We start from the raw sequence: 16,697 nt of genomic DNA on the forward strand, positions 1-16,697 counted from the left end.
TCGGACGTGTCGGACGAAGAATCGGATACCGAGGAAGAGGCCGTTGGGGGCGAACCGTTAGCGGGACCCTCGAAACCGCTGATAAGAATACACCCCCCGGAGCAATCGAAAATGCACCCCGAGATGCGGAGGAATCTCGAGCCGTATCGTCCTCGCGTGAGACCGAATTTCGCCATTGACGCGTATAACGTTATGCAAAAATGGAATTTGAATTTTTCCGGTGTGCGCGACGGGGAGACGGAGGCCTTCCTAATACGGATAAAGCAGGGTCGACAATTGATCCCTTTGGACGACGACGAAATTTTCAAATGCCTGCCGTTCTTTTTATCGGGCAATGCGGCACATTGGTTCCGTTTGAATCAACATCTGTGGCGTACCTGGGGGCAATTCGAGGCCGCTTGGCGTGCGCGATTCGGATGCCTGAATTTTTAATTTACCTTACGGGACAAGATAATGCGACGCAAGCAGGGGGAGGACGAACCGGTGATAGAATATATCACGTGTATGCAGGCCTTGTTTAAGAGATTAGACCCCCCTGACAGTTGAACGAACAACTAAATTACGCGCATAGAAATATGATACCGAGGTTGCGCGTAGCCGTGCGGCGTAACAAGATTTACGATTTCCGATCTTTAGAGACCCTCGCATCACAGATCGAGGAGTGTTACGATTTAGATAGACAGCCGATATCGCCGCGGTCCATTTTTCCAGAGCTCGCATATAGGGGTGCGTCGCGATCACCGAGACACCCGAAAACGATCGCCGCGGCCGGTGTCCCCGCGCCCAAACCCAAAAAGAGGGGGAAAGCTACCGAGTCGAAGAAGTCTACCGTGACCGCCATAAATAACGCGAGTACAGACCCGCCGCCCTCCCCGTCCACCGTGAATAATAGCCGATTAGCCGACATGAAATGTTGGAATTGCGGACAGAAGGGCCACCAATTACGAGAATGCACTCAGGCGCGAAACCTGCATTTGGTGCGGAAAAAAGCAGCACACGACGCGAACGTGTCCAAATTGCGCGGGAAACGAGGAAGAGAGTCGGTAGATCGGCTCGGAAAGTCTGTATTTTTGCGAGTCTGTTTACAGACACCGGGGGTATACAATCGTATGTAACACTAGACAATACCGAGTTTCCCTTGTTGCAATATTTCGAAATTTACATTAAGAGACGGCCGTTAAGGGCTATTGTCGACTCGGGCTCGAGTAGAACGCTGATAGGAAAAGAAGGGATTAAGCTCGTGCGATCTCTAAGGCGGAAAAATACGGACGGCAAATGGCTAAGTTGCGAGGATAGAGGAGGTTAGCGAGGTACCATTAAAATTAGGTGATGTAGAACATATCCTTTTTGTGGGATTATTACCCAATTTAGCGGTTTCGTGCATCCTAAGGATAGATTTTTTGTGCAGATTTGGAATAGAATTGGACTTAGCCAAATCCGAGTGGTTCTTCTCGCAAAATCCCTCATTTACCCATACGGCACAGGACCTTGCAGCAATATTGCAGCAATATTGCAATCTTGCATATTGCAATGTAATATTGCAGCAATATTGCAATCTGAAATATTGCAATGCAATATTTCAGCAACATTGCTGAAATATGAATATAGAACATTGCTGTAATAATGTGGTAATAATGTTGCAGCAATATATATTAAAAATATACTGTTATAATTTTATAAATAGTAAAAATAATATAATATATTAATTTAATTGGTGTACGCATTTGCATATTTTTTTATTATAATTTAGCAATCTTAAAATTGTTATCATTATTATGTAAAACACAAATGAGTTTATAATATTAATTATTATAATTATAATATAAAAATTATTAATAATATTATTAATTATTAATAATTATATTTATATTTAAATATTTTGTTGCTTTTGCGAGCTGAGACTGAAACGTTTATCCTATAGACATATATATAGACATATCATATATATGTATATATATGTGTGTGTGGGTGTGTGTGTGCTATGGTTCAGCTGTTTTGAGATTTTTCACCGGGCGCCGGGTGTAGTTCGGAAAGTGCGAAGTGCGAGGTTCGTTCACGGGTGATATAGGTGATTATTAGCGACAAGTGCAATAAACATAATCAATCAATTAATTTTATTTTAAGTGCACAACAAAGCAAGGAACACGTATGTAAAATGGCATTATATTTCCAGCAGAATATGGTTGTTTAATAATTACAATTTAATTTAACTTAACCTAACCTAAATTGAAACTTATTGTTTTAGTGAGAAATAAGATCTATCGAGCTGAGTTTTTACTTAAAATTCTTTCGACCGCGTAATCGAAAAATTATCGCCAATCTTTTTGGAATCCGTATAGTATCTAGTTAATAAAATATTTGGCTGCTTGTTATTCACTTACATTTCCTTCTATATATATTTCTATATACATATTCTTTTATACATTTTATTTCTTATATTTATTCTATAATTGTATATATTTTTATATATTTTTACAAATATACTTATTATAATTATATATATTTTAATTTTATTAGTTTATATTTCAGATACGTTTACATGTACATATATAAATACGTATATTTGTTTTATTTTCTTGTAATTATTTTCTAAATGTTTTTTTCTTAAATTTTTTGCAATAAAATTTGTATAGTTTACTTATTGTAGAAGAAATATGAACACACGTAAAAGAAAACTTGTTTCAAAACGCCACAGTAGACGGATTGTTGCAAATCAAACAGCTATAGATATTGCAGGATCTTCTAGAGAAATTTTGGAATGGCATACTATACTATCAATACTTCTTCTAAACAGACTTCAAATGTAAAATTGTGTAAAGTCACTGATGAAGAAGTTTCTTTATGTAATACAAACAGTGTTAATGATATGATTAATAATGTGCATGTCAAAATTACATCTTCAGATGTTAATAATGATAATAATAATAATAATAATGATAACTTTGTTATAAATGATAAAATACATAAACCTAATAATGATGTAGTGTAATATAATTTATTTAAATGATAAAGAATACAGGATCGGAATTACGAAGTTCTCGCTCGTTCCTTTGCAAAAGCACGCGTCGAAATGTATCGCTTCATCGCTCGAGGACGACTGACTTGTCCTGACAAAACCGTTGGAATTCGGAGCCGAATCACACAAAGCAAACATGACTACGCGTAAAATACATAAATATAAATATTATCGCTGTAACGCTACCTCTAAGCATTCGGAACTGTCGAGCTGTGTCTTATATTCGCGTATCGTTATATTCAACGTTATTTATTCCACACTCGGCCATTCCTGACTGAGTGGTCGTCCCGACCGCTCACTCTCTTCCTCTTCGTCTTCACTCTCTGACGTATTAGAAAGATCGTCGTTGTCAATCCATGGTTTCATATAATCTGCGGCTGATGACGTTTGGAGGGGTCCCTCGTGCTCCCCAATTTTGCGCACGACGTAGTGATGGTTGCGCAGAGCCTTAATGACCTCGTATGGTCCCAGATATTTGTGCGCAAATTTCAATCCAGGGCCTTGCTGCGTGCGTCTGATTGCCACAAGATCCCCCTCGCAATAGAGAGATGCCTCCTTTCTCTTTTTGTCATAGCTCGATTTATTTTCTCTCTGTACTTTCTCAATATTTCTTTTGGCCAGCTCTCGTAGCTCTTCTCGGTCATCATTAAATGAATCGATAAATTCGTTCTCAAGGAGCTGCTTAATATCGGGATTGTCACGAATGCGTGGATGTACGCCTAGCAACACGCGGAAAGGCTCCATTCCAATGCTCCTGTGTAATGTCGCATTTAAGCACAGCTGTGCGGTATCCAAATATTTATACCATTCGTGTGGTTTAGGAGCCGATAATTTTGTCAGCAACGGTATGAGAGTGCGATTCACTCGCTCGATCTGGCCGTTGACCCTCGGTACTCCCGTGGTGATCAGCCGATGCTCGATGCTCTCCAACCGGCAATATTTCTCGAATTCTCCCGACGTGAATGCAGAGCCTCTGTCCGACACGATTCTTCTCAGATTGCCAAATATAAACGACTGCCTTCTCAGACGTTCAATCGCATCCGTCGCGCCCGTTGACCTAGTCGCATACAGCCAAACGAATTTCGAGAATCCATCCACCACAACGAAAATATGTACGTAACTTTTCTTGGTTGACGGTAGTGGGCCTAGATAATCGACGTGGAATGTGTCCAGCGGCACACTCAATTGGGTTCAGGAAGCCCTCAGATTTTCCATGCTTCCGCTCCGCCAGGATGCAGGCAACGCAGTTCCGCACAATTCTCTCGACCTCAGTGCGTAGGCTTGGAATCCAGTAATCTCTTTTTAGCAGAGCTTCTGTCTTGATCACCCCGAAATGGCCTTGTTCATGAGCCCGTCTAACTATTTGCTGCCGCATGACCTTTGGAACCACCACGCGAACATTGCCATCAGTGTCCCGGTATAGGATTCCACCTCAGATTACGTAGCTGCTCGACTCTCCCCGCTCAATCGTATCGAAAATTTTTTTCAGATTGTTGTCTTCTCCTTGTGCCTTCCTTAGTCGTGCTAATAATCCCTCGTCGCATTCGCTCACCACCAGACAGTTCGGCAATGGGCTTCTACTTAAAGCATCGACATGAGTCATGCTTTTGCCCGGTCTATGCTCAATGAAATGATGTACCGGAATTCTTCTAACAACAGTGCCCACCTAGCTACTCGTACGCAAAGATCCCTCTTCGACATTGTCAACGCAAACGCTCGACAGTCCGTTACAATTTTAAATTCTATGCCCAATAAATACACGCGAAATCTCTTAAGCGCTTTGATTATTGCGAGAATTTCCAGCTCGTAGCTTGTGTATTTTTCTTCGGCTGACGTCGTTTTTCCGCTCGCGTAATACACAGGATGTAACAAACGGTCCTCGCTATTTCTTTGTAAAAGAATTGCTCCGTATCCGTGCATAGACGCGTCCGTGTGCAACTCGGTTTCTGCACCCACTCGATACAGGCTTAATACTGGCCGCTCGCACAATATACTTTTTAATCGCTCGAATGCGCTTCTTTCAACTGCGCTAAATTGGAATTTTACATTAGCCTTCAATAAGTTCAATAGCGGTCGTGCGATTATACTATATCCCTTAATAAACTTGCGAAAATAACCACCTAAAAATTTCTGTATTTGTCGTGCGTTTCGAGGCTCAGGAAAGTGCGCTACTGCGCCGGTCTTTCGTTCGGATGGTCGTATTGTTCCATGCTCAATCACGTATCCGAGAAACTCTACTTTTCGTTGCAGAAACTGACATTTTCTCCAACTTATCGTTAATCCGGCTTGACCGGCCGTTTTCAAAACCGTTTCAAGATTTTTCAATCCGTCATCCTCGTCTTTAGAAAGTACAATTAAATCGTCCATATAAATCAATAAAATTCTTTGTCTAACTAAATCTCTAAAAATCGTGTTAACGAATCTCTGAAAAACTGATGGGGAATTACACAGACCGAAAAGAACCCGGAGGAACTCGTACTGACCATCCGGAACAATAAAAGACGTGTATTTTATGCTCGCTTGTTTCATACGTACATGAAAAAAACCGTTCTTTAAATCGAGGGTACTAAAAACCTTCGCGTCCTGAAGTCCCTGATCTTCGATCAGAGGAAGTGGGTATCGATCTTTGACTATCTTTGTATTGAGCATTCGGTAATCTACACAAAGCCTATGTGAACCATCTTTCTTTTTTACTAAAACAATGGGGCTTGCAAAATCGGAAGTAGAAGGTCGGACTATACCCTGCTTTTCCCACTCATCAATTTGAGTGTTAACTATATCTCTTTCGAACTGCGATAACCGTCTCGCTTTTTGATATATTGGTTCGTCGTCTTTTAAAATAATCGTCATTTTTACATCAACTTCCTGTATTCTGTTTGGTCGGTAATCTTCGACCAGATTCGCTATAATATGTCTATGTTCAACGCTTTTTACGTTCGATACGTCTACCTCGCTCGCGTCTCGCACATCAATCGCGAATATCTCCGGCCGCGCCTCGTCGTCGACAGCTTGATCGCAAATCGGAGTAATGGAAATTAGGCCTCGTCTTAAATTAATTTCTACTGTATCCAAAAAATCCGCGCCGATAAGTACTGTAAAACGGTATCCGGGACAACCCGAATAAGTATCGAATAAGAAAAATTGTTGATCATAATTTCTGTTTGGAATTCGCCAAAAGCCGACGCGCGACAGCCGCCATTCCGCAAAATTCCATCTCCGATGCGCGCAGTTTCGGTGACCCCACCCTAGCGTATTCGCTGGCTCGCATTATTGATATGTCGCTTCCCGTATCTATTAACGCGGTGATAATTCGATCGCTTATTAGCACGTCCTTTGTATATTTCTTACGCTCTATTTGTGAAACCGCTGCGATGACAGTTTTCTTCAGTTCACCATTTTTTTTAGGGCACTTTAATGCGATGTGCCCATGTTTACCGCACTCAAAACATTTAGGACCGAGATTTTTCGTCGGGCAATTCGCACTGACATGCTCTCGGGCACCACAGTTGAAACAGCGCCCGGCACCTGACGTCTCTCTCCTGCCGTCGCCGCCTTCCTTGCCGCTCCAGTCTCCAGACCCGACGATCCGTTCCGTTCACGCCGCTCACCTCTCGCCGGTCCGGCACCTCGCCTGTCCTGTCGATCCGCGCCAGTCACATTGCGATTCCGCAGCGTTATTTTGCTGAATGCTCTCAAAAGCGAATCAGCTGATGAAAACTCCTGTATGCGTGCTTGGTCGCGTAGCGTATCATCCGAAATGCCGTCTATGATATGTTCGAGCAATTCGTCTTCGTCAACTGGTACGCGATTGCCCATGATTGTCTTATCGTGAAGGTATTCGTGAAACGACTCTTCTTTTTTCCAAACGCGGTCTTCGAATTTTTTCCGTATCGTTAGTTTACTTTCATAACGTTCGAACATTGCTCTTAACTTTTCTAAAATTGTCTCGAATGACATGCTTATGTGTTCCGGCTTCGAGTGGAACCATTCAAACGCTTTTTTCTTTAACTTCATGCCCATGAGGATTTTGGCGCAATCGTCCTCCAATCGATAGGTCATCTTCACAAATCTCAATTGTCTCTCCTCTCCCACGTGCCAAAGTCACTCGAAACACCATCGAAATCGCTCAGCAAGTCCCCCATCATCGTGAGACTTACTCGTGGCTGCCCATGAGAAGCCGCCGCTCTTCCCGCGTCCGGGACAATCGCTGCCCCTGGATCTCGTCTTTGGTCACGAAGCATTGCGATCTCGCGTCGGGCCAGCTCAAGCTCGCGCTCCGCGAGTTCTTTTTCGCGCCTATAGAACTCGATCTTTCGCCGTCGCAATGCATCGTCTCTCACTTCAACTCGCTCAATATAAGTATCCTCGTCGTCTCCGTCACGCTCCCGCTCCTCCGCCATCCACGAGCCAGCCGGATCAGCATCCATAAGATGCGTGATGAGTTCCGCCTTTGACCCTGCCATCGGCAATCCGCGCGTTTTTAACTTTTCTCTTAATTCCACTACTGTAAGCGCGTTAGGGTCAGACATGATCTCGCGAAACATATGCCGTCACTTATCGTCGTCCTCACTATCGCCGTCGTTCGTCGTCGCAACCGTCGTTTGCCACACAACCGTCTCAAAACTCGCAATGTCACTCAAAATATTCGTTCACACGACAGACGTCTTCCGAATCCGTTTCATCCGATCCAAAAACGGACGAGCCCCCCCAAACCCCAACAAGATAGTTATTTGTATAGTGTAATATAATTTATTTAAAATGATTAAAGAAATACAGGATAGTATTGTATTGTAATATTGCTACAAACGGACATTTTACCGTTGCTGCAATATTGCTGCAATGTTGCAGCAACATTTTGCAACATTGCTGCAATGTTGCAATTTTGCAAATAAATATTGCTGCAATGTTGCTGCAATATTTCTGTGCCGTATGGGCGTATTATAAAATATGTTATATTCATAAACTTGAAACCTTAAATATGTTTTTTTGTATTTCTACTATTTTGTATTACTAAATATTTTTAAGAAAGTATTAAATTTTTTAAATTAAAAAAAAATGTTATACATATATATTTATATGAGAAACAAAAAATAAATGACTAACAAATATATGACTGATCTTGTTAACACGCATAAGTATAATGTAAAATATAATTAAAATACAATTAAATATGTAACATGTAATTTAAAATGTAATTAAATATGTAACTAAATATGTAATTTTAAAAGTTTTTAAAGAAAAAGATCATATATACATATATGCATTAAGAAAATATTTCCAAAGATATCTAAACATGTTTTTTTCATAACAATAAATTTATTATTAAATTAAAGTATTTCACAAATTATTAGATAAAATTAATCAACATAAAGGTTGTATTAAGTAAAGATAGTGTAACAGAGATCGATCGATATTTGGACATATCCAACGCCTTCAACACCCTGCCATGGCACCGGATAGGGGCGGCCCTGGAACATCATGGGGTCCCCCAATATCTGGTGTCGATCCTGGCGGACTACTTCCGGGACAGGCAATTGGCCTATACAGATAGGAATGCCGAGGAACAAAGGCGTCATATGACATGCGGGGTTCCGCAGGGGTCGGTACTTGGGCCCCTGCTATGGAACCTTGCATATGACGCCGTTCTTCAGCAAGCCCTCCCCCCTGGTTGTCACACGGTGTGTTATGCCGACGACACACTGGTGATAGCCGGGGGGAACTCGTGGGAACAAGCGGCCGCTCGAGCAAACTTGGCGGTGAACCGCGTCGTGCGTTTGGTTAGGCAGATGGGACTCAAAGTGGCGCCCCAAAAAACCGAGGCCATCTTTTTTCACGATGGCTCTCACGGGGCGCCACCAAGAGCCCACATCTGCGTGGAGAACACCCCAATAAAGGTGGGGGCCTGCTTGAAGTACCTGGGCCTCCACCTCGACAACAAGTGGACCTTCCAGGAACACTTCCGCCGCATATCCCCCAAAGTAGAGAGGGCAGCGATGGCGCTGCAGCGTTTGCTGCCCAATCTTGGGGGACCGGGCGGGAGTATGAGAAAGCTGTACGCTGGGACGGTACACGCCATGCTCCTGTACGGGGCCCCTGTATGGTCTGAACGCCTGGAGGCTGCCCGCAGCACAAAGAATGCACTAAGGCAAGTGCAGAAGCGGGTAGTCAATAGGATATGCAGGGGCTACCGTACGGTGAGCTGGACGGCGGCGGGGGTGCTCTCCGGAGTACCCCCCGTGGAGATGCTCGCCCGCATGTACGCGGAAGTATACACGCGCACGCGTGCGCATCAGCGGGCGGGCATCATCTTGACGGACAGTCTCCGGCGTACAGTGAGGGTCCACTCCCGACGGGCGCTAATACAAAACTGGAAGGAGGCCCTGGCAGATCCAACACTGCCGGGGCAGCGCACCGTCGGGGCTATACGGCCCTGTCTAGAAAGTTGGCTAGACAGGGCCAAGGGAGGGGTGTCCTTCCATATGACGCAGGTGCTCACCGGACATGGATGTTTCGGTGAGTACCTGCAGAGGATAGGAAAGGAACGCACGACACGGTGTCACCATTGCGGCCACGAGCGGGACACCGCCCAACACACACTCGCGGAGTGTGTGGCTTGGGCGGATGAGAGAACGGAGCTCGTGGCCGCAGCAGGAGGAGATCTGTCATTGCCCTCACTTGTGGGGGCAATGACGGAAAACGAAGATATCTGGAAGGAGGAGGTGGAGAGAGAGAGGGAGAGAGCGGAAGAAGAGGAGGTAGGCGGGGACGTCCCCCCTCTTTTCCCGGCATCGGCGGGTCCGCCCGTTCGTGGTGCCGGGGATCGGGGGAGGGGGCGCCCTCTGCGGGCGGAAAAGGAGAAGAGGGGAGTGGCCAACCGGGTGGCGGGGGTGTGCCCCGCCCCCTGCCCCTCCCCCTCCCGCGCCATCGCCGGGTCCGCCCGGCGGGGGCGGGGGGAGCCGAGAGGGATATGCACTCAGAACGAGAAGAGGAGGGGGAGTCAACATAGGAGGAGGGGTCCTCCCCTTTCCTTCCGTGCCGTCGGCGGGAGCACCCGTTTGCGGCGGCGCGGATCGGGGGGGGCGGTCGGCCCCACATACCCGCATCCAATATAGACGCGGGGTGAGGTTTCCGGGGGGGGACCCAGGACATCTAAGTCCTGGGACACCCCCCCCTGGGATCTCACGCGAGCCGGGCGTGCGGGCGTGGCCCCCACTCTGGGGGGTGCTCCCGGGCGACCGGCAGGGTAAACCTCCTCGGCTGCGGCCGATTCCCAATTCCCAAGGGAGAGGAGGGAGTCGCAGCCGGGGAGGCCGAGGGGGGGCCACGTGTCCCGGCCGGGCAGGCTCCGCCTGTCCGGTTGGGGCGCTTGGGTCCCCCTCTGTGAGGACGTGACGTGCGGCGCCCTCTCACTGGGAGCGACGAGGCACCAGTGGGAGGGCAACGTCGTCCACGGAGGGGGTTTCTCTCCTTCCGAGAGGGACCCCCTGGTGAGGGCCTCCGGAGTGAATGCCGAATCCCCACTCCCTTCGGGAGGGGGAGGGAGCACTACTCTGGAGGCGGGGGGTGGCGGCTCGAGCGGGAACACTCGAGCCGTGACCCCGCCCCCCAAACTCTTTGGGAGGGCGCGACGTGGGGTTGATACCGCCCTGCGTCGCAACCGCGAGGACCCCGCACGATGCAATTCGCGGGGGGGAGAGTGTCGCCTTCCGCGACACTCTCCCAAGGAGGGATAAGGCGGGGGGGCGGCGAGACGGCATGGGATCCCAGCATCCTCGCCGTCCCCCATAAACGCCCGAGAAGGTATCCGCAGTGGGTTTAGTAAGGTATGTCTTGAGCCCCCTGACCGATCCATTCGTGGATCGGCCAAGGGGAGCAAGAAGTCCCACATAACCATCCGCTCTCTTCCCGGAGAGCGGTGGTATCCATGAGGATTCCCACTGCGTCAAAAAAAAAAAAAAAAAAGATCGACCGATATACCGTTGTGGGGTATAAACAGATATCGGATGGAGATCTCGATGGTGGTATATTTTCATTGTTGAATAAATGCAAGAATATGATACATATTCTGGATCCATATATATTTTTCTTTCCGAATCTTTTGGAAATCGACACATCTGCTGAACCTTTTTTATTCATATTAATGTAATAATCAGCGTAGCAACTATTAAGCACTTCTGATTTATTTACCTATTTTATTTGAAAAAAAAAAAATTATTTTTGAGATTGGAAATATGCAAATGTTAACACAATCATATACTTTAACTTTATATAAGTAAAAATAAAAATTCAGTTATATATATCTTTCTCTCTTACACTTCTGGTTATACCTCAAGGGACAAGAACCGATCAAAAATAGTTAACGCATCGAACAATCTTTGATAGTTTCTCTAGTATCAAAGATCTTCTACATATATAAAACAGGATGATAGGAATTATTCACGACCGTCTTGAAAACTACCGTTTAGAGGACAAAATTTTCAGGGCTGACCCGAAAACTACCAAAAGTCCTGGAAACTGCCATTTCATAATTGAAAGTGGAGCGAAAACAATTATCTTACTTTTCAGCACGGCGTCATTGCTTGCTGCTCGCTGCATGACTCCGGTTTTCGTTCTGATAATGCTTTTATTACTAAGCAACATAAACAAATAAGTCATCGTATATGCCCACCAATTCCGGCCTACCGTTTTCCACCCGCTCATTCATTCGCTCACATATTTTAATTAATAATTGAATAATTATCACAAATTTAGCAAAATGATGTAAGACTTTTGGGTTCAATTCGATTCATTCTAACACCACAGAAACGTTGTCAAGAATGCTCTGGGACATCCTTTACAAAACAGGTTGATAGGCATTATTGAAGACCGTCTTGAAAACTACCTTTTTGAGGACAAAACTTTCAGGACTGACCCGAAAATTACCAAAAGTCCTGGAAACTGCCATTTTATTATTAAAAGTGAACCGAAAACTGCCGTTTCATATACATATATGCAGAAGATCTTAGAGCATCCTTAACAATGTTTATGAAGTGATAGGACGAATATAAATGAACAAAAAAGTAGTATACCATTTTGCTTATATTCAAATAATTATTGAGTTAGCAATGAAAATATTTGAGGGAATGAGTGGGTGGAAAGCGGTAGGTCGGAATCAGTGGCAAGTAGGACGGCGTATTTGTCTACTTCGTTTCGTAACAAAAGTATCTTACTTTTCGGCGCAGTGTCATTACTTGCTGTTGACTCGCTGCATGACTCCGTTTTTTGTTCTGATAATGCTTCTGTTACAAAGCGACGTAAACAAATAAGTCATCATATATGCTCATCGATTACGGCCTACAATTTTCCACACGATCATTCATTCGCTCTGATATTTTAATTAATAACTGAATAATTTAATAGTTATTAGTTTAATAAAAGTTTAATAATAATTTATTAATAATAATTCTAATTATAGTTTAATAATAATTTACCAAAATTTATTCATCAACCAACATTTCTATTCTTTCTGTCACATTAGGAACTTTGTTAAGGATGCTTTTAGACACCGCATGTATACATTAACAAAAGATATCTATACACGGTTTTTCCTATCTATAAATTTATAATTAAATTAAAGTATTTATACAAATTGTTAGATAAAACTGATCTACATAATGGTTGTGTAACCAGGACCTCCTACATATATAAAACAGGTTGATAGGATAAAATTTTCAGGACTGACCCGAAAAAAAAGTCTTGGAAACTGCCATTTTATCATTGAAAGTGGACTGAAAACTGCCGTTTCATATAAAATATATACAGGGTGTCTCAGAGCATCCTTAACAATGTTCGTGAGGTGATGGAACGGATAGTAATGAACAAAAAAGTATTATACCATTTTGCTAAATTTCTAATAATTATTGGGTTTGTAATTAAAATATCTGAGGGAATGAGTGGATGGAAAGCGGTAGGTCGGAATCAGTGGGCATGTAGAATGGCGTATTTGTCTATTTCGTTTAGTAACAAAAGTATCATCTTACTTTTCAGATCGACGTCATTGTTCGCTGCTCGCTGCATGACTCCGTCTCTTGCTCAGATAATGCTTTCGTTATTAAGCGATGTAAACAAATAAGTCATCTTATTTGCCCGATTCCGGCCTACTGTTTTCCAACCGCTCATTCATTCGCTCAGATATTTTAATTAATAATTGAATAATTATTACGAATTTTGCAAAATGATATAAGTCTTTTGTGTTTATTTCTATTCATTCTGTTACCTCAGGAACGTTGTTACGGATTCTTTTGGACACTATGTATACATTAAGAAAAGACATCTATAAATGATTTTTTGTATCTATAAATTTATTATTAAATTAAAGTATTTATACAAATAGTTAGATAAAACTAATCAACAAAAAGGTTGTGTATCAAGGGTTTTCTACATTTATATAAAACAGGTTGATAGACATTATTCAAGACACAGAAATAAATATTTTTATCGGCTCTCAATATAAATAATATAAGTATGCTGTCTTCTAAGCTGGGCAATAGAGCCAAGGAAACGAAACGAAAAATTAATTAAACGGAACTGTATCTCAATTTGAGATCCCAAAGTTCCACATATAAATTAATTTCGAAACTTACATATGGAGAAATAAGCGAGAAAAATATAGGTCCGAAAAGTCGCTGAAGCGGGAATCGAACCCGCGTCTTTCACTTTCCGGGCGACTGCTCTTACCATCTATTGCCCAGCTTAGAAGACAGCATACTTATATTATTTATATTGAGAGCCGATAAAAATATTTATTTCTGAGTTTATTCACGCCTTGGGCTAATCACGGCGGTATTTACTAACATCTACTAAAAAGGCAAATGAAAAATATAGGATCGAAAGGGTCTGAATAGCTTAGTTGGTAAGAGCAGTCGCCCGGAAAGTGAAAGACGCGGGTTCGATTCCCGCTTCAGCGACTTTTCGGACCTATATTTTTCTCGCTTATTTCTCCATATGTAAGTTTCGAAATTAATTTATATGTGGAACTTTGGGATCTCAAATTGAGATACAGTTCCGTTTAATTAATTTTTCGTTTCGTTTCCTTGGCTCTATTGCCCAGCTTAGAAGACAGCATACTTATATTATTTATATTGAGAGCCGATAAAAATATTTATTTCTGAGTTTATTCACGCCTTGGGCTAATCACGGCGGTATTTACTAACATCTACTAAAAAGGCAAATGAAAAATATAGGATCGAAAGGGTCTGAATAGCTTAGTTGGTAAGAGCAGTCGCCCGGAAAGTGAAAGACGCGGGTTCGATTCCCGCTTCAGCGACTTTTCGGACCTATATTTTTCTCGCTTATTTCTCCATATGTAAGTTTCGAAATTAATTTATATGTGGAACTTTGGGATCTCAAATTGAGATACAGTTCCGTTTAATTAATTTTTCGTTTCGTTTCCTTGGCTCTATTGCCCAGCTTAGAAGACAGCATACTTATATTATTATTCAAGACAGTCTTGAAAATTACCGTTTAAAGAAAAAACTTTCAGGACTGACCTGAAAACTACCAAAAGTCCTGGAAATTGCCATTTCATCATTAAAAGTGGACCGAAAATTGCCGTTTTATATAAATATATACAGGGTGTGTCAAAGCATCCTTAACAATGTTCGCGAGATGTTGGAACGGCTAGTAATAAACAAAAAGTATACTATTTTGCTAAATTTTTTGCTAAATTAATATTGAGTTAGTAATTAAATTATCTGAGGGAATGAGTAGATGGAAAGCAATAGGTCGGAATCAATAAGCATGTATGATGGCGTATTTGTTTATTTCGCTTAATAACAAAAGTATCATCTTCCTTTTCAGCACGGTGTCATTGCTGGCTGTTCGCTACAGGACTCCGTCTCTCGTTCTGATAATGTTTTTGTTACTAAGCGGCATAAACAAAATAAGTCTTCTTATATACCCACCGATTCCGGCTTGCCATTTTCCACCCGATCATTCATTCGCTCAGATATTTTAATTAATAACTGAATAATAATTACGAATTTAGTAAAATGATATAAAACTTTTGTGTTCATTTTGATCCATTCTATCACCTCAGGAACGTTGTTAAGAATGTTCTGCGATACCATGTATACATTAAGAAAATATTTAGATAAATACATGCTTTTTCATATCTATAAATTAGTTATTCAATGAAACTATTTATACATATTATTAGATAAAACTAATCTACATAATGGTTGTGTATCAAGAGCCTTATATATAACAGGTTGATAGGCATTATTTAGGACGTCTTGAAAACTGCCGTTTAGAAGACAAAACTTTCAGGACTGATCTGAAAACTGCTAGAAGTCCTGGAAACTGCCATTTCATTATTGAAGGTAGACTGAAAGTTGTCGTTTCATATAAATATGTACAGGTTGTCCCAGAGCATCCTTAACAATGTTCGTGTGGTGATGGAATGAATATAAATAAACAAAAAAGTATTATACCATTTTGCTAAATTCCTAATAATTATTGAGTTAGTAATTAAAATATCTGAGAGAATGAACGGATGATAAAAAGCGGTAGGTCGGAATCAGCGTGCATGTAGAATGGCGTGTGTGTCTATTTCGCTTAGTAACAAAAGTATTATTTTACTTTTAGGGGCAGAGTCATTCTCGCTGTTCGCTGCATGGCTCCGTCTCTCGTTCTGATAATACTTTTTACTAAGCGACGTAAGCAAATAAGTCATCATATATGCCCACTAATTCCGGCCTACCGTTTTTCACTTGATTATTCATTTGCTCAGATATTTTAATTAATAACTGAATAATTATTACGAATTTAGCAAAATGATATAAGACTTTTGTGATCATTTTGATCCATTCCATTATCTCCAAAATGTTGTTAAAGATACTCTGGGACACCCTGTATACATACGAGTGCATGTGTGCATCTGTATGCAAAGTATATATTAAAAATATTTATCTTTCTTTTTTTCTCCCTTTCTCTTTCCATGTGTTTACTCTTAGCAAGACATTTGATGATAAAGAGAAAAAAAGGCAGAGTAGAGGAAATAAATGTGAAGAGAAAAAAGAAAAAAAGAAATATTTTTATGTGATGCAATGCATGTACGTACGTGTATATATATATATATATATATATATATATATATATAATTATACAAAATTTATTATTAATTAAATATATTATTTTAATTATTAGTAATAAACTTATTATATTTTATTAGTAATAAATTAATATCAATAATAATATATATTAGCTGTAATAAATTATTAATTTATTTAAAATTAATATTATTAATAGTAAATTAATCATAAATATATACCCACCAATAAATAAATACTTAATTTAAGAGCAATACTTAATAAAAGAGTGATTTAATCGAACATAAGTTAATGAGAAAATGGACTAATCGCTTTCAGAGTGATCAAATCTGCTTCAGCCAAAAACACCATACATATATATATATAAATATATATATATATATATATATAATTATATTTAAATATATTTAAAATTAATATTATTAATAGTAAATTAATCATAAATATATGCCCACCAATAAATAAATACTTAATTTAAAAGCAATACTTAATAAAAGAGTGATTCAATCGAACATAAGTTAATGAGAAAATGGACTAATCGCTTTCAGAGTGATCAAATCTGCTTCAGCCAAAAACACCGTACATATATATAT

The 16,697-nt window shown here is 41.3% G+C and overlaps 1 protein-coding gene across 1 annotated transcript; it reads right to left on the bottom strand.

The window, feature by feature from the left end:
* Positions 1–3,265: 3,265 nt before the first annotated feature.
* Positions 3,266–7,075, bottom strand: LOC146722178 (uncharacterized). Its single transcript, XM_085485271.1, has 3 exons — positions 6,625–7,075; positions 4,656–6,108; positions 3,266–4,073 (listed from the first exon to the last, which is right to left on the bottom strand). Exons 1-3 carry the CDS (start codon positions 7,073–7,075, stop codon positions 3,266–3,268), a joined length of 2,712 nt encoding a protein of 903 aa, XP_085341397.1.
* Positions 7,076–16,697: the final 9,622 nt, after the last annotated feature.

This window comes from Nylanderia fulva, unplaced genomic scaffold, assembly GCF_048542155.1.
Source record: "Nylanderia fulva isolate GAGA-0341 unplaced genomic scaffold, ASM4854215v1 Scaffold357, whole genome shotgun sequence".
Lineage (NCBI taxonomy): Eukaryota > Metazoa > Arthropoda > Insecta > Hymenoptera > Formicidae > Nylanderia > Nylanderia fulva.